The following is a 19,392-nucleotide window of genomic DNA, read 5'->3' on the forward strand; positions in this document are numbered from 1 at the left end:
CTAATGTTGTGGCATAGCTATTGTTCACTTTCATTAATGGTCTTCTATAGTAGTGAGACTGTCCTCCATTGAGGATCAGTGTCTCCTGTAACATGCACCACAGTTAATGCTTATTCTATGATACTCTCTCTTTACAATCAAGTCATCGTAACCTTTTTTAGGGTTGGGAAGATGAGCACAGGTTCCATTTTTCTTCTTGACTTAGGATGTTACCCCTTAAAAACAGTTTATGAAAAACAGTTGCATTTCTAGCTAGAGAATTGAAACCCCACTGAGGGTACTTTAAAGTTCTCAAAGTAACTGGTGCATTGGAGGGTTGGTAGAGAACTGAGAAAATAATAGTCATCCTGGTGTCTGCTGCCCAGAGACTGCAGTTTCATGTACTTCATCTACTTGTGGAGGCCTTTTGAACCTAAGGCAGCCTCTGAAGAAATGTTATACGGACACGTGGTCATTTTACAGCTGAATCAGAGAAGGTCTGGCCTTATACGATGTCTGAGTGAGAAGCTGCTTAGGAACCATGTGCAATCTGCTCTGATCAGCCTGGAGGAAGAGTGTGCATGAGTGAAATAACACATATCTGGAGTTTATCATTTGATAATTTATTTATATATTCCCATGGTGCAGAGAATACTTTCTGTGAAAGAAGCAGAATGAAAGTGAGCTCTGTGTTTGTGTCCAGGTTGCAGCACTGTCATTATATTTGGTTGTGGATATGAGTGAATGGCAATTTGTGGAAGCAGAATGTGTGTGGCATAGCAAATTACCTTTGGGATGTATAGGCCTCTAGATGTTGCTGGACTATAATTCCCATCATCCCTTACTATTGATTATGCTGGCTGGGGCTGATGGGAGTTGGAGTCTAACAGCATCTGGAGAGCCTTAGGTTCTTCACCCCTTAATTCAATAAGGCTTACTTCTGAGTAGACATGTATAGGACTGTACTGTTTGTTCCAAAGATCCAAAACCTATTATAGCTTCAGGTGAAGAGAAGGAGTTTCCAAGGAATGAGAGAGCAAGGTCCTGGTCTTCCATTTTCCCCATGGGAATTCCCTGTTGTGGCTGCTGTTGCATACTTGAATTTTGATATGAAACTTCTCTGAGGAAGTAATCTCACTGTTCTGTGGTAGTCTGTAAGGTCTGTCCATATTGCATATGTAAAGGCCCAGATGCAGAAGACTGGATGAGTAACACCCTTTCAAAGTCAGTTTTGGGTTTCATATATTCTTTGCCAGTATAGCAGAGAGCATGATATAAAAAAAGCTCTGCCTTGTTCTGGAAGCTTCTTCCTATTCAGTAGTCCTATTGCCAAACTGTACTATTTTCAAAACTCCCCATTGTCCAATTTTTAGGAATACACAATAGATGTATTTTTCCGGCAAAGCTGGAGGGATGAAAGACTGAAGTTCAAAGGACCCATGCAAGTCCTCCGACTTAATAATTTAATGGCCAGCAAAATATGGACACCAGATACTTTTTTCCACAATGGAAAGAAATCAGTAGCTCACAACATGACTATGCCTAACAAACTCTTGCGCATTACGGAAGATGGGACACTGCTCTATACAATGAGGTAAGAACTGTAACATGGCATCTTCTCCTTTTATGAAAAACGTGTTGTATAATTTATCATTCTTAATGAACAAGTTATTTCTATATTCCTCTTTTTTTAAAAAAAAAGAAAGAAAGCCACTTATTTTAGAATTCTAGATCTTGAAATGATGTATACATTCTGAAAAGAATACATTAAGGATACACTGAACGTAACTGTTTTCGGTATCAATTTTTCTTCTCTTCTGAGCTTCTCTTTTCACTTTATGACCTTTAAGCTTACTTAAGTTCCACTTAATTCTTTGGGATACTGAAAAGGCTTCATATTTCACTTTAACAAGTTTGGAGATTAGGCTCTTACAGTCCAGTCTTATGGATGAGCTGTAGCTGCTGCAGCGAAAACAGTCGTTTCCTCCATGGCATTAAAGTAGCATCCTGTACATGACAAGTAGGGGTTTGTCTCACTTGGCAAGCCAAGCACACTAATGAGATGGGAAGAATGGGATATTGTTTTGCTCCTTTTACAAGATCCAGAGCTGATTTTGCTCTTCAGAAGGAGCATAGGCATTTCTGGTCTGCTTGACAGACCCCAGTAAAAGCTTGTGTTCTGGAACAGAAAAAGAGGAAGAGCATAAAAGTACAAGGAACTCTTTTACAAAAGGGCTGGGAATTCTCCTGAAAATCAGCCTAGTGTAGTGGTTAGAGTGTCTGACTAGGATGGAGAAGAGCCAGGTTCAAATCTCCGTTCCTTCATGAACCTGGAGTTGTTACATGGGTGGCTACAACCAGGTACATCATCTTACGCTCCTTCAATGAATGGAGGGGTATAAATGTAGTTAACAAATGGTATATTTCTGACTTTCAGAAATGTGTACCTTCAGCACTGCTCTGTTCTGAATGTAATGATGACGAGCAAGCCTGAGCAATAAAAAAAAGGAGAAGGAGACCAAGAGAGCTAGCAGAAATCTAGCTTTGCTATTGCATGCTAGACTTGCACAATGCAACTTCATTTTTTCCTGCGTAGTCCTACTGAAATGAGCACTGGAGTAAGGGTGTTGGAGCTGGCCTCGAAAGCAAAAATAACCGGTGACTACTGAGTTTTATTTATTGATAAATTGAGTATTCTATCCACTATTCTAGTTCAAACGTTGAACCCTTCAGTGTGGCCGGCAGAGCAAACTGAAAACTACAAAGATCCTAGCAATAACATAGCACAAAACATTACTGCTATTGATAAGGATACTTGCAAGGTGACAATAGAAGGGTGAGCAGAAGTGAAAAACGCTTTTTTTAAGCCAAGAGAGCAAGTGTTCTTAAGGAAGCTCATGCAAATGATAATTTGATATACTACATTAACCAAACTGTGCTGGAATACATATCTTTTATTATAATTTATATTAAAGCCTCTTTTTGCTCCTAAATCTGTACTATTACCTGTGACCCCTTTTAGACTCACAGTGAGAGCAGAATGTCCAATGCATTTAGAAGACTTTCCCATGGATGCACATGCTTGCCCTTTGAAATTTGGAAGCTGTAAGTTGACTTTAACAATCATTCCCCCCCATCCTTCCTTTCCACAGGCCACTTAACAGTCAGAACAGGAGACTTAAAAGCCTGGAACTGTATGTGTGTACACACATTTTCCAATCACTGCATTTTTATTTTTTAAATGAAGATTTTCTACATGAATAAATGTAATCCGGTCTGGCATAGGCCTTAGCCAAAGAAGGAAATGGCTCCGCTCCAGCTTTATACAAAGCACTGTGATAGCACAGCATATAGATAGTTCCTATTTCTGCTTGACGGCAGCTACATTTTACGAGGGAAAGAGGAACTTCAGCAATTTATACAGAGAAAATGTGGATCCTCCAAATGGGAGCAATCCTGTTTTAAATTGAAAATTAATGCAAATAAGTGTTTAATCCATTGGTATACAAGTTCCATTGAAAGAGCAGGATGTACTTACAAACATCATATGCATTTCAGTTGGATTTTAACTCATAGATGTCCCAGTTAATCATTCCCAAAAGGATCATGGGAATTGTAAAGGAGTGTTAGGAACCTCACAAAATACCACAAAGGGTCTGGCTACCATATATAGCAAAGAGACTGCTCAGTCTAATGAAGTGATGGCCATTTGAAGTTCACTTGTTGACCTAAAGATCTAGACATCAACACAGGCCCTTGCCAATGCCCACCAAGCAATGATTCCCAGTATTACTATTTCATGTCTCTGCCCAAGCTATTTTGAAAATAATTGTGTAGGATCCCATGAAGTGAGAGAGACCATCAGGAGGAATATTTTGCATCAAATTGCCTCCCAACATAATGGATTCCCAACTTGGGAAAACCGGGTGACTACTACTGATCTGAAATATAGTAGTCACTCCTTCAGCTGCTATCTTGGGGAAAAGCCAGCTTTTTCCATACCCGGTGTCAGCTTCTCATCCAAAAGATGAGTTTGGGAGTGGTCACAGCTCTGAATATCTTCTGCCTGTAGTATTAGAAGAAGTTCTGTTTACAAACTGACCTTCTTCAGTGCTGGTGAACCCTATCATTGCACCAGCAGCATTAGCACATTGGGGTGTCAAGATAATACAACTTGCTCCATCAATTATAAATTCTTTTTCCACTATAAATGCCGTATTTTCCTGATATTTAGTACCTTGATCTATTATGGAGGTCAGCATACTAGCTCTATAATTTCTCCCTATTGGGTACTAAAACAGAATGACTTACTATGGACTAAAGTGTCTTGCATTTACCAAGTGTGCAGAAAGGAGTGATGGATAGTTTCCAAACTTTGTGCTACCGCGGTTTAAAGCAGGGACTCATTAGGAAGATTTCCTTGGGAATTAAAAAGGTGAAACTTATTTAAACTACAACAGAAACCTGATAAGGGAAAAAGAAAGGCATTGGGGTTCTTGCCAAATGCTTTAAACTCAGATAATTCTACTGCTCAAGCAGTTTCAGGGATCTAAATCTAAAATCTGAAGTGGCTGGAAGCAGACTGTTTTGGGTCTTAATTGAAATTGCACAAGTCATCCTGGGGGATGTACATGGTAGACAGAAGGCAAAGTATAAGTGGGTTCAAGAGTGATGGAGTCAGACATTTGGACCAAAGTCAGGATATTGTGGTAGATGCTTCCACACCATCAGTCAGGCAAACGCGAGAGAAAACTCCCCGGCCTTTACTTGTGCTTTTTGGGTTGATACACTTGGTAAGACTTTCAGAAATGCGGCATATGCCTTCATATAAAATATTCTTAAAATACACCTCTCAATATTACTGCCATTTCATGGTGTGCATTTGGATAACAGAAAGAAAAAGTTCGGCAAACTCACTTCTGCCACGGTCTTCATTGGATTGCTGTTGCTGCAAAATAAAATAAACTGTTGGGAGAAAAGGCAGTCTTGTTGACAAGAGGGACAGGAAAGTGAATGATGTGATGAGAAACCGAGTAGCCAATTATTACTTTTTTGAGCCGTCTTTGGAAATGACTTTCCCCTCCTCTAATTAGATGCTTATACGAAATCAGAGGTGATGTACGAATGGACACGGGAACCAGCAAGGTCTGTTGTAGTAGCTGAAGATGGCTCTCGGTTGAATCAATATGATCTCATGGGACAAACCGTAGATTCTGGAATTGTGCAGTCCAGTACAGGTGGGTGATAAATATGGTCTCTCTCTCTACTAAGCCAGATCAGCAAGAGTATTATTAATGTCAGGAATGCTGCATAAAATAATGACATATCTCATGAGATGTATTTTTATAATTTATTTTAAATTTGTCCTCTGCCATATGCTCTTCAAAACGCTCTAGTCAGGCCACAAAAGAATAAAAACAATACAACTGAAATTATTTGGTAGTGGAAATAGAAAATATTTTGCACCACCAGCAAGCAGCAGTAATCTAACTACCTAAAGCTATCAAAACTTACACTGAAACTTTTATTCTTGATCGGAATCATATGGTAACTCTGCCTGTTTTGGGGTTCATGTTTTCATAGAGTGGGGCAGGATTTAGCCTTTTAATGATATTGCAGGATGAACACTTTTAGTAAATATTTCTGCTTTATATCTTTTGATGTTTGTTTTAAAGACTTTTCTGTGTATGCTTTTTTTTTTTTACAATTGTAAGTCATTTTGAGACATTTTATATAGTGAGCAATGAATAAATGTAAATAACAACAATCACAGAAAAAAACACCTCAGAATCCATATCAAAATATGGTAGTCTGCGGGGAGGGAGGCCCACAGTAAAGGCATAACCACCAAAAATGCCCTGTCTTTTGAGGTACTCAACCTTCCTTCAGACAAAGCCAGCACTGTAAGCAGTGCTCCAACTGATGACTGAAGTATATGGGGAGTTCTGTGGAATATTCTGGACATTTTTTTTTGGTGTTAAAGAACCCAGGCAGCATACATGCCCAAGTGACTAACTGTGATCCAGGACAGTTCTTTTCACATAATGTATAATTTTACCTATGACTTTCATTCCCTGAGTTCCACTCGCATGTTTCACATGCATCTGAGGTGTGGTCTGTTAGGACACTTGAAAGGATTTTATGTTGTGGTTCTGAAATGGTAGAATATCCCATCCCAGAAGGAAGCAGAAAACTTTCTTTCGTTCCGGGAGGCATTTTGACAAACCCCCCATCTTGATTTTACTTGCTGCTCTCTTTTGGGTTTTCTTAAATTGTTATTTTTGAAATGTTTATAGTTTTTAATTTTTGTTGTCCATTCCCTTGGATGTTTTAGCTGTGCAAAAGTTGTGGGAAATGGGTTGTGGGATAATAAGTGACAGCTGGGAGAAGATTCAGTTCCTGTCACCCACCTACTCCTTTTGCTGTTAAAATTGAGCACCATTTGTTCATAAGCTTGAGTGTTACCATTTTCTGGGAAAATAAATCACACTGCCTGTGAAGCTCAAGCATATAAACAAACAGAGCTCAGTGTCCATGACATTCTATAAGCTGCCTGGCATGCATACAACTGTTCAAACACTGGGTTAACAAAACTACCAAAATTAGTTTTATTTTGCCGTTTCTCCTCCTCCTCCTCCTCCTCCTCATAATAATAATAATAATAATAATAAGCCATATTAACAAAACCCAATGGGAGTGGACTTCAAGAAAGGCCCTCATTGGTCTCAGACTGAATGGTCAATGAAACCTACCAAATTATCCCATTAAGAAAGCAGCTATTTCTATTTTACAGAGCTGAATCTGAGGTTCCAGCCACTGTAATATATTGCCTCCCACACAAGCATACTTTTCCATGTCAATCATGAAGTAAATAAGCATCTTGGAGAGTGCTGAGCTGTATCAGAAATACAGCCTGACTGGTTGCATCTTCAGGAATGTGCAAAACAAACCTTTATTTCCATCCAAAGAAGCCAGGATATGAAAGATCATTTACCCATCCTGCTATTTGCGTTCCCTACAGAAATGTAGTCTTAATGGAAAGAGCATAGTTAAAATTCGAGTCACTGTTCACATCATCTTCTCAATGCTGTCAGGAACGAGGCAGTTCAGGCAGAAAAAATAAGGGATTCCAATTTGCAAAGATATCAAAACAAAATTAGCATAATGGCTTAAAAGACATTAATCACTATTATTTATGATTAGCGCCAAGTTCTGCACAAGATGTTTGCACAGACAAGTAAAAACAAAACAAAGCGGGATAGGAACTTGCATCAAGGAATAAACAATATGAAAGGAACTTATCCAGTAAAGAAGAAAGCAAGCTAAGTTTACAACACTGCACAGTGGAGACTGGACCCTTTTGAAAGGTTGGAGAGGCCCTCACCTGAAATGTTGCCACATCACTGCTAAACAGATACATCCAATGGAGGAACGAGAAAAAGCTAAGCTTGCAAACTGTTCTCTCCCTCCCTGATAACTAGATACATAAACATATGCATAACCCTGGAGGGATATCCTGGGGGGAAATTATGCAGTGAAAGAGTGCATAAGATCTCAGGTTCAGTTATTTTAATATTTTAAATCGGAGGTATGAAGGACGAGGGTCTAGGAGACCTCTGCTTGATAAACTTGAGTCTGTGTTGGAAGTAGTGAACTAGAGAGTACCGGTATATCTATCTATCTATCATCTATCTATATCTATCTATCTATCTATCTATCTATCTATCTATCTATCTATCTATCATCTATCTATCTATCTATCTATCATCTATCCAGTGCTTTTTTTCCTAAAAAAAGATGTTTAGAGGTACTCTCATTTTCCTACTCATATTGAAATACTGCCCCTCAATGAGGCCAAACTTAGATTCACAAAATATTTAGGGGTATGCGTACCCCTGCGTACCCCCCCAGGAAAAGCACAGTATCCATCTATCTACATATGCAGACACAGTAGATGAGTCATTTAAAAAAAAACAAAAAAACCCCATTCCAAACCAGACTCAGAGAAATTGAAGAGTGAACTATGACCATTAAAATATATGTTGGGGAGGGAAACGAAAGGATTAATGAAGGCCCACCTTTTAAATCATGTGATTTACCCTGGCACTTACATAACAAAAGAAAGGTCAAAGGCAGATATTTTGCCTTTTCAAAATTCTACGTAGGAGAGAGAACACATTTACCTTTTGTGCCACTTCACCTAGAGGCCATTGCAGTGTCTTCAGCAGTGAATAAATTCCATGAATTAATTATCTTGCTCACCTTGTTGTCAATCAATTTCACTGAAATACCTCAGAGATTCTTGATGATTTTTTTATATAAAATGACCTGACCCACACCTCTCTGGTTAATCTGTAACACAGAATTTTAGCTATCCGCCATATTTTGCAACATTCCAAATATTCTCAGTGGTTTAAACATATCAAAATATTCATTTACATATAATATGAAATAAATACATATTTTGAAATGATAATTCACAGCTAATTGCATTTAATTAAAAGACATATTTTGAGATGAATTTCAAAATGGCAGATTAACATGGAATCATGGTGAATGGAATGATTGGTAACATGCAAAAGTAACATGATCTGAAACAGACAGATTCATGCTTCCTGAAGTGACCCCCTCACCATGTAGATAATATATTATATAAATCAATATCATTTTCTTTCTTAAATTGTCTTTTTCTAATACACTAAACAATCCTGGATTCACAAGCCTTTCACTGAAGCAAAGCCTTCCAGTGCTCCCTAGATCATTTTTTGGGCAACATTTTGAGGAAGTATTTGTGCGAAACCTACTTAACAAATATTTTTATGAATAGGTGAGAATCCCTAAAATCAGTGCATTCCAGCAGTTTGCTCTCCCCTTGCCCCCATCAATTCTGCATCCTTGCAAATTAATTTATACTTTGCTAGACTAAGTAAAGAAAGAGTGCTGCTGTGCAACTTCAGATCTTGGTAATATTAAACACCTTAAGTGTTTTTGCTTCTGGCATATATTTTGGAGTAAGATGGGTAGGAATTGCCTAGAAAACACTCTTTGCACATCTGTTTCACATCTGTATGAGCATTCCCACACACCATGCACTAGTCCCCATTAAACTGGCTGTTTGCCCCTAAGTATTGGCTTATATTTACTTATAGAGAGTGGGACACATATACACCATCCTCCATTTCACATTGGGACATGATTGGGGGCACCTGATCAAAAAGATCTAGAACTATTTTATGCATCATTTCTGGTTTGAGGAGATGATTTCCTTTGATTTCAGACCTTCTCATTTCTTTTCTCTGCTGACATTTGTTTTGTTTCCGTTCTCTCTGTGCCGAATATAATACCACATTATTAGACACCCTAAGGAATTTGATCTTTTCCAGATATTAAATTTTCAACTAACTGTCACAAATGATGAGATTAAAAAGGAGGCACTTGCTTAATTTCTGGAAAACACCATTTCACAAGGGCCATTAAATAGTTATCAGACACCACCACGGTTTTCACTGAACATTTTGCCCTTTTTAAAAGAGGAAAGCTAAGCCAGGAAACTAATTTATAAAACCCAGATATAGGAGGGGTCTGAAGGACATTTGGAAAATCACCACTCCTAAAACAAAGTCAGCCCAGTCAAACCCCTCAAATGTCAATCTATGCCAGGGTTGCACAACTTGAGATGACCAAGGTGAACCCAATCTACCAGCTATGAATAGTGACCATCCCAGATACATGATGACCTCCCCTTATTTTTGCAGTCCTAGAAATGCAACAAAAACAAGAAGCTGCATTTTTGCTGCTGTTGGGACAACACTGCCAACCAGGGCAGATGAGCCGTATTCAGCTTGGTGATCCAAAGGTAGCAGAAAACTGATCTATGCAATCCAAGCCACGATATCCCATAAGCAAAGAGCAGATACTCTCCAGAAGATGTCCAGATAGCAAGATGCTTCTGCTGAGCTTATCCCTATCAGGAGAAGGAGAAAAACAAGAAATAAGGGGTCACTGGCAAAATCTATCCAAATGGAATTTTAAGATGATGGAAAGTGCAGCTTTAAATCATTTGGCATGATGTATCTTACTGATAAAGCCTCTTAGATGATTTTTTTTTGGGGGGGGGAGAACACTTCCACTTCCAAAATTCTAAGCCTGGAATTCTTAACCTTTCCTGAATTTCTTGACTAGCTGTTGCAAAAACAATAAACAACATATCCCACGCACAAAAAGTATACTAATTTCTGCATGATTTCTGTTCGGTGAATTTGAAGCATGTTGTCCCATAGGAATTTCATTGACGTTTCATTCTTGGGTTTCCCCCCTCCCATTCAGGAGAGTATGTTGTGATGATGACCCATTTCCATTTGAAGAGAAAGATTGGTTACTTTGTCATTCAAACATACCTGCCCTGCATTATGACAGTGATTCTATCCCAGGTATCCTTTTGGCTCAACAGAGAATCTGTTCCAGCAAGAACTGTGTTTGGTAAGTGTATTGTACACTGGTGACTGGTGCTCAGTTTGACTGGTAAGGGCGAAGTTAAAGGTAAAGGGACGCCTGACCATTAGGTCCAGTTGTGGCCGGCTCTGGGGTTGTGGCGCTCATCTCGCTTTATTGGCCAAGGGAGCTGGCGTACAGCTTCCGGGTCATGTGGCCAGCATGACTAAGCCGCTTCTGGCAAACCAGAGCAGCACACGGAAACGCCGTTTACCTCCCCGCCGGAGCGGTACCTATTTATCTACTTGCACTTTGACATGCTTTTGAACTGCTAGATTGGCAGGAGCAGGGACTGAGCAACGGGAGCTCACCCCGTCGCGGGGATTCGAACCGCCGACCTTCTGATTGGCAAGTCCTAGGCTCAGTGGTTTATCCCACAGTGCCACCCGTGTTCCTACTTCCTGATTAGTTATTAGCAAAAGGCATGCTGGCTGGGGGCTGGCTGAGGTTGGTGGGACAGCTCTTCAATTGCCCTAATGGACCAGCCTGCTCTGGTCTTGTAATAAGCAGAATAATTGAGAACATTTTCCCCCATCCAGTGTTTTAGCACCTCTTATCTCCAGGCTTCTGTGGCAACATCATGGTGTTAGACAATAGCAAGACAAGGACCACAGAAACCAATAAAATGCTGGACTGTGAAGTCTATGGCTGTATTGTGCAATGCACAAAATATTGCATGGACAAAGAGTGGGCCCCATGCTTTCCAGGCACCAGCAACTCATCCACTGATGGGATGCCTGCTGAATGTAGGTAGGCCTTCCACAATCCTGCGTGATCAGGGTCCTAAGCACTTGAAAATTTCTGTCTGTTCAACAGGCTTCCCTGTTGAACAGGCAAGCTCTGTATGGCTGGGCAGTGTGGGAGTGGTGCCAACAGGGGATGCTGCAGCAGGAGTAGGACTAGCATGCACAGCATTGCTCTTTGGGTTTGGTCCATTACTGGTGATGGGGCTTCCATGAAGGATTCTATGAGACACTGTCAGTAGCTCCAGACACAAAGCCTCCTTTCTCAACTGGATGCTCTCCAGATGAGAATTGTATGCAATTGTCTGCTGTATGTGGGAATGGCAGTGCAAAACACCAAGTTAAGGAAGGCTGCACAAAGCAATTCAATTCATTCTGGGAGGTTATATATATTGCATTTGACTAGGTTTTCCCTTCTAAAGCTTTATGTTTAGCTATCATGGAAAAGGAAAACCTCCAAATATTTCATATGAATGTAAACACACAGAAGCAAACAGCAGAGTTTGATTCATTATTCTGTGAGTGACCAGGGTGCTTAAATTCCATTTACTTCTCTGTGATTTAGGCTCCAATCCTATGCACATTTACATGAGAGTATAAGCAACTTAACGGGCCTGAGCAGACATTCATAGGATTGTGCTGGACAGGACTACAGCCTTAAAGTCAGTTTTTTCTACACAAATCATTATGCAGTTGGAGACATTTCAGAATAGGGATGACTGATAATTGAAAGGTCATATTATTTCCCCCCTCTGACAATAAATAATGCATCTGAATATGGATAGTGCAAGATATTTCTGATTGCTCTGTGTTTTGGCTAACACTTGACACAGTGGAAATATACTGCAGCAGAGATTTAATACATGAAATGTCTGCAGTTGTCAAGGTAACTGGTGAATATGTGATTTAACGCAACGGTAAGCAATGCAACAGAGATACAGACCTCTCACTTTCAGTAAAAGCTCAGCAGCTAGTTAAAATAAAATTGCTCAGCGGCGGGTGAGCAACATCACTACTCAAAATGCAAAGTATATGATCACAGTGGCATTTCCCCTGTTATTTAATCAACATTAGCAATATTTTTCTTATTTCATCAGCATTAGTCTTTAAGCTTGTGGAGAACAGCTTGAAAATGTTGCTGCAGCATGCGAGATAGGGCTCAGAAACAAGAAGACAAATGGAAAGGACTATTCATTTCATCTGAAAACCATTAAGCTGGCTCGTCCAGTTGAGGCATAGCCATAACTGTAATTTGCCTCAAATGCCAAGAGGGATGTGATTCCAATCAGGATTGCCTCAAGATGTTTTTGGTGCCTCAGGCAGAAAAATCCAAATGGCATCCCCTAGTGGTAAACCATCACAATCATCCAATTAACTGACATTTTGCCAGTTCAATGGTACAGCAAGAGTCCTATTCAGGAATTATAGTAATCCAGGCCACAGGGAAAGGAGAGTGGGGACAAGTACGCTTCTCCACATGATGTAAAACCCTGATTTTCCAGATGTCAGCATTGCACAGTGAGCCTGCATGAGTATAAGAGGCTCCCTCCTGTGAGGCACAAAATTTGTGGGAGGTGATGGGGGGCAGGGGGTGAGAGAGCAGCAGAGCTGGTGTGCCCAATCCCACTCCCACTGTTTCTGCGTTCTGTTTTCAAATTGTTTTAAAACCTAAATAGGGTTACCTTCTGTCCTCTCATGTGGACTTCCTCACCCTGTCCAGTAGTCAGGGACAATCCTGATATGACTTGATTTCTCCAGCTGCAACCTGATGATTTCCTATCATCAGTATTTATGGAAGATAGACAGCATGGGAACTGCCATAAATCAGGTGACTGCATTGCACTGCAGGTGATTGGACTAGATGACCCTTCGTGTCACTTCCAACTCTCTGTGATTCTATGTTACTGCAACATCTAATGCTGCAATCCTGGGTTCATTTGCCCGGAAGCAAGCACCATTGCCCACAGTGGAAATTTCTTTGATGTAAACATGCATAAGATGGTGTGGTATATATAAAAGTAGCTACCCTGCACATGTTCAATACTATCCGTTTCATTTATGAATCTTTTCCCATAAAACATCACAAAGCAATTAACAGTAAAAACAGGCATAAAACAAACTTCAAATCCAATAAAAATGGAGAATACTTGAATGAAAATAATGCCTGTCACTCAGTAAGTTTTATCTATAGCTAGGATGTGAGGTATCTGAAACTCCTTCCACGTGTCAAGGAGAGCTTGGATTTAGGATTTGCCCACAGCAATGCCTCCTACACACACACACAAACATACAAGCCCTTGGGCACTCTAAAGTAGCACTTTGGATCTTGACTGATCTGTTCCTACATCTATATCTGGTCCAGACTTCTCCTTTGGCGGACTCAAGTTTTTTGATCCAGGGAAGAGATCCCCCAGGCAGAGTGGGAGAAACAACTTTTGCCAATCCCTCCTCCCTTGGTGGCTGCCAGTGCCACTTCTCACATTCATCCAAAGGGTCCTCCAAACATCTGGGACACTGTGAGAGGTAGCATTGAGTGCTAGAGGGGTAGAAGACAAAAGCCACACTCTGCAGCTCTGCTTGCTGGAGCACACCCCGAGTGGATCTCTGGTCAGGGGATGCTCCTGCTGGTGAATCCAATGTTTGCATTACAAAAAGGACCATGGTATTGCTAAACAAACCTGAAGACGTCTGTAACTAACTACAGTTGAGAGAGCCAGTGTGGTGTAGTGGTTAGGAGTGGTAGACTCGTAATCTGGGGAACCGGGTTCGTGTCTCTGCTCCTCCACATGCAGCTGCTGGGTGACCTTGGGCCAGTGACACTTCTCTGAAGTCTCTCAGCCCCACTCACCTCACAGAGTGTTTGTTGTGGGGGAGGAAGGGAAAGGAGAATGTTAGCCACTTTGAGACTCCTTAAAGGGAGTGAAAGGCGGGATATCAAATCCAAACTCTTCTTCTCCTCCTCTTCTACAATGGCATATACTCAAAGCGATATTGCAGTTGTGAGGTGGATGGGAGTAGGCAACAGGGTGGCGATTGGATGAGTTCTGAAATGTTCTTGCTTTGCTTTGCAGGAGTGACAACTGTGCTGACAATGACCACCCTGAGCATCAGTGCACGGAATTCTCTCCCCAAGGTGGCTTATGCCACTGCTATGGATTGGTTCATAGCCGTGTGTTATGCGTTTGTTTTCTCGGCACTGATTGAATTTGCAACAGTGAACTACTTTACAAAGAGAGGCTATGCATGGGATGGCAAGAGCGTTGTTCCCGAAAAGGTAATAATATACATTGTCATATGACCCACTGTACGCATTGCATGGGAAACATGATCCTACAGAACCAAAGTGCTTGAACTTGATAATCTGTCCTAAACATTCTCATTCAAATGTAAGCCCCTCAGAGTTCAATTTGCTCTCTCTGCCCCTCCCCCTTGTATTAGGACTGTTACAAGGAATCCAGTATCATTAATTCCTCCCAAAGATGTTACAACTCAGATGCTAGCAGTTCCCTTTCAACATTAACAAGCAACTTCTTTATAAATTCAGCAGCCCATTAAGATTTTTTTTAAAAAGTTCATATCTGCATTGAAATATGGAATTTACTGCAGCTCCTTTTCAGATTGCAGCTAAGAGCGAATCACACATACGCATGTGAATTGCTGAGCAATGGCATATATGTGTGAAACAGTTAACATCAATTTAGCACCTCAAAGACAGCTTGCATATCACCCTTGTTGCCATGTCAAAATAAGACTTTTCAGTTGAGAAAATTTGGACATTCAGCAGTGAGCCACCAAGGGATGATACATCAAATCACAAGATATCAAGAGATGTATATGCACATGCCATCCAGACCCTTGAGTCTGAAAATAATAGCACTGGAGAAAATTGCGATGTTGGCAGAAGACTGCACGTTGCTGGAGGCTTTCTTGGAGATGATGCCAAAAGGTTTTTTTTAAAAATAAGTAGGCAAGGGGTTGGATAGAGACTGGACAGCATTCACCTCTGTCCGTTTCACTGCTCTCTGCCTCTTTTCTCCTACATGTGACATCTCTATGGTCTGTACAGGCCTTTCCAGGCTTCCAGTTCAATTAAATGAATAGAACTAATGGCAAACTAATGGATTTTTCATTTGGAGCTCGTTCATTTGGATTTCCATTCATTTGATTGAAATGAATGAAGAAAATGGAGTTCTCTCATCTAGAGTTCCGTTCTTTTCTAAAATAAATGTGTGTAGTTCTGCCACACATCTCTGTGCTCAGGTGCACTTGGCAAACATAGAAGTGACAGTGCCTCCATTTCTATACATGGCTGCCAACCAGTTACTAGCCCTCTCATATGCAGTGCTGTAATGTAATGCACTGGGCTAGCAAAGAACTGTTATGAGCTTTTACAGGCACTGATAATAATAATAATAATAATAATAATAATAATAATAATAATAATTCAATGCTTTTACTACAAAGTCTGCTGCTGCAGCTCAGAAGCTGCTGTGCAAAACAACATGTATAGAATGGGAGATTAGGTGAACAATATAATCTAAGTAGAATTTCAAATGGGGGGGGGCATGCATAATAGGAATTGTGCTATCATAGGAATGTCTATTCAAAATAAAATTCCACTAAATTAAATTGATTTTCTCTCAGGGAAGTGTGTAAACAGTGGTATCCCCTTCTTCTACATCCTACTCTATCAAAGAGCCTTTTCATTTTTATGGGAAAGGATGCACCCATGCTTACAAGACAAATTTCTGTTAAAACAAACTTATCTATATAAAACAACCTACATATATACATTCCCATCAACACATGTGTATTTAAAGTTCCCCATGACTTTTAAACAAATATCAGAAAATTTTGCCCTTCCTAAATGTGCACATCTGCTTTTGTGCATAAATGGCCAGGAAATGCAATCTCATTGTTTATTTTTTTACAATATGGAAATAGCCATGTGGAAAACAAAAGGAATGTTTTGCATATTCCTAAAGCATACATATGTCTCAGAGCCGTCCAAGCATTTGAATGGATGGTCGAATGGATGTATTGGATTAAAGTCTATGTTTTCTCATTCCTAGCCAAAGAAAGTAAAGGATCCTCTGATTATGAAAAACAACTCGTTCACAGCACCAGCGACAGCAACTAGCTTCACCCCTAATATCGCAAGGGACCCTGGACTAGCTACCATTGCTAAAAGCGCAACAATAGAGCCAAAAGAAGTCAAAGCTGACGCAAAACCTCCAGAACCCAAGAAAACTTTTAACAGCGTCAGCAAAATTGACCGACTATCAAGAATAGCATTCCCATTGCTTTTTGGGATTTTTAATTTAGTGTACTGGGCTACCTATTTAAATAGAGAGCCCCAGCTTAAAGACCAAAACCCTCCTCCTCACTAACCCCATTAACCATATATATAGTTTGTTCAGTCTCTTTTGCACTGGGGATTGTCTTATTAATATTATTTTTGGTTTTAAACACACAGCAATTCCCATTTGCTTCATTGCCTCTGTCTTAAAAGAAATTGAGATTTCCTTATTTTATGAAGTAAAAGTATATTATATATATATATAAATATATAATAGAAAAGATATTAATTCTGTACTCTAGGGCTGTAACAATGTGATGTAGACACCTGATTCTGAACCGTGAATCTGAACAAGAGAGGGAAATGTAAGAAATCCAAATCACTTGTAGATAGCCTATTGCTGAATGTTCCCATAACAGATGCTGTACATGTCAGAAGAGAAATATTTTTATGCAAAATGATAGAAGGTAAAGCAGTCTTTATATATGTTCATGTTGCACATATGGTATGGTATTTTCCATTTTTGGAGTGCTACTTATTTTCAGTTCTTTTATAGAATATATACATCTTTCCAAAGTGGTGGATTCCAGAAAATACAATATTTTTCCTAGATTTATTTTTCTTTCTTTCTTTGCCTAAATTACCAACCACCAGTTTAAAAAGTATATAATGTTATTTACATAAAAGGAAGCCTACTTACTAATGGTACAGGTTATCACAGAATAGCACATTTGATTAACGATGATGAATGCTTTAATATGCTCTCTTGCTGCAGTCTTATTTTAAGCATCAGATTGTCACTTGACTTGATAATATTGAATCTATTGCACATTAAGTGCAGAGCTCTAATTACTTCTAACGCGTTAGAGAAATCGACTCTTGGATTATTTACAGGGTGAATTTTTTGTTTTGGTTAGGTTTTTGTTTCTTATAGGAAGAGGGGAAAACAAGAACACAGTTTTGCAAGCTCTAGAAAAGTTGAATGTATTATTTTATAAAACCGTACATTAAAAGCTTTAGATTGAAATATAAGGATAGGAGAAAGACAAAATCTATTATTTCGATAATATTTGTAAATATACAGCATGAGATTGTACATTTTTTTACTTTTTTATGTTCTTAATATATTGTGTACGGTTCACCTCTCTAAGCTCTTAATATGTTATATTTTAAAAAGAAACATATTTAGAGCCTGCAGTTAAAAACAAAAAAGGAGTCAGTGGCATTTGAAAGAAAATGAAAAGACTAAATGTAAGAAAGACAAAGAGGAGAGCTTGGAATTAGTTCCATTTGTAAAGTGGCTATCTGTACAGTACTTGCAGGTTGAAGCTGTCATCCAGTGTATATTATTAGGCTAAGACTGGTATGCTCAGGTAACGCGTGAATACAAAAAAATATGGAGTTATATTTGGTAGGAAAATGGTAAAATATTTAAGACAAAAATCATCTGTATATTATTGCTATATTTGCTGATACATAACTGTTAATTATAAGTGATGTAATATATGTAGCATTAAATACAGAAAAAAAACATACACAAAAGAATGTACAGGAAAAAAACATTTTATTGAGTAAACTTATTACATTTCATTTTTACTGTAGCAATATATTTGTAGGAACAATATGTAAGGGCTTTAAATACAAGATGTCCATTTTGCAAGTTATTAGTATTCCCTTCAAAAAATAATTCTAGCCAGTTTCATTTCTGATGAGAATTTATTTTAAGAGGGGAGAGTCAAATTTCAGAGACGGATATTTTCAAAATGTTGGAGACACTGATGGGATTTTGGAAGCATTTAACGCAGTGGTTCAGAATCCATAACACATGGTAGTGAATGCATTTTAAAAAAACAATGCTACATGGACCTTCAATCAAAATAGCTAATAAGATAGTCAGTTTGATATCTATACATGTTACAGGCAATGTTTTATATACTCTTTCTCAATAAATCAAGAGGTTGCTGCTCACTTAGTATCTACAAAATGAAATAGTTAACTTTTTCTTTAGAAAAGGAGACTTTTTTTAAACAAAAAACTAATGCTTCATTGTCTACCATTTAGTCCTGTCTAAACTTGATGAGCGAATTTGATTGGAGCTTGCTAAAGGAGGATGTGTAATCTTCTGGTATTATGTGTAGATATATGTATAGAAAATAAAATAAAATAAAATACGACTCTTTAACTTCGGTATTTGTTTATCTTGTTATTTTTGGCGTTTAACTAGTGTGATCATTCAGGGCATTTTACCTTCCTAATTATCCATTTTGCTACTTTTTGGTCTGCATTTTGCACATTAGATGTGAATATTACTTAACTAGTCTGCTTTTTTGCTATGCAATGACTGCATAATATCATCTCTTAGTTTGTTAGTCTATGTGAATAGTATATTGTATAAACCTGATTGCACAGTTTATCAAGGACAAGGTATTCTCTCTATGTAGCTTTTTTACAGTGCTTTGCTAAACCATGTAATAATAGTAAGTCTTCCTTGAAAATAATGATACACTCTTATAGAGGACAGTTTCTGTTTACTCCTGGGATAATTTAAAAAACAAAAACAAAAGATGACATTGAATGTTTATTGCACCTCAGTGCAGTGATGTGGCAATAAAACCTAAATCTATAATAGAGGTTGTTTATGGCAGACGCATGTAATGCTTTACAGAGTTTAGCAAAAGCTCGTTATTTTATGTCATACTGTAATTCTAATTATACTAATAAAGTTAAAAAAATACTACGAATAACACAAGTGAATGTTTTTTACTTGGCTTATTTTATGTTTAAACATGGCTTCATTTTAAGACTGATTTGATAAATGATAAGGCAGACAGAAATTTCTTTTGCCATGTTATAGAAAATGAGTGATTTGGAAGGAGTGGC

At 38.8% G+C, this 19,392-nt stretch overlaps 1 protein-coding gene across 6 annotated transcripts in view; it reads left to right on the forward strand.

Annotated features, from left to right (window-relative positions):
- The window catches only part of GABRA1 (gamma-aminobutyric acid type A receptor subunit alpha1), a 37,793-nt gene extending 19,095 nt beyond the window's left edge, over window positions 1-18,698 (forward strand). For all 6 annotated transcript variants that reach the window (XM_080995269.1, XM_080995270.1, XM_080995271.1 and 3 more), the window contains 6 exons: window positions 1,353-1,573; window positions 3,002-3,084; window positions 5,073-5,216; window positions 10,306-10,458; window positions 14,285-14,487; window positions 16,286-18,698. In XM_080995269.1, coding sequence (XP_080851395.1) covers window positions 1,353-1,573; window positions 3,002-3,084; window positions 5,073-5,216; window positions 10,306-10,458; window positions 14,285-14,487; window positions 16,286-16,603 — 1,122 coding nt within the window. In that variant the 3' untranslated portion in view covers window positions 16,604-18,698. The remainder of the gene's footprint in view (window positions 1-1,352; window positions 1,574-3,001; window positions 3,085-5,072; window positions 5,217-10,305; window positions 10,459-14,284; window positions 14,488-16,285) is intronic.
- The last annotated feature ends 694 nt before the right edge of the window (window positions 18,699-19,392 follow it).

Source organism: Podarcis pityusensis, assembly GCF_964106645.2.
Source record: "Podarcis pityusensis genome assembly, chromosome: 2".
Taxonomy (NCBI): domain Eukaryota; kingdom Metazoa; phylum Chordata; class Lepidosauria; order Squamata; family Lacertidae; genus Podarcis; species Podarcis pityusensis.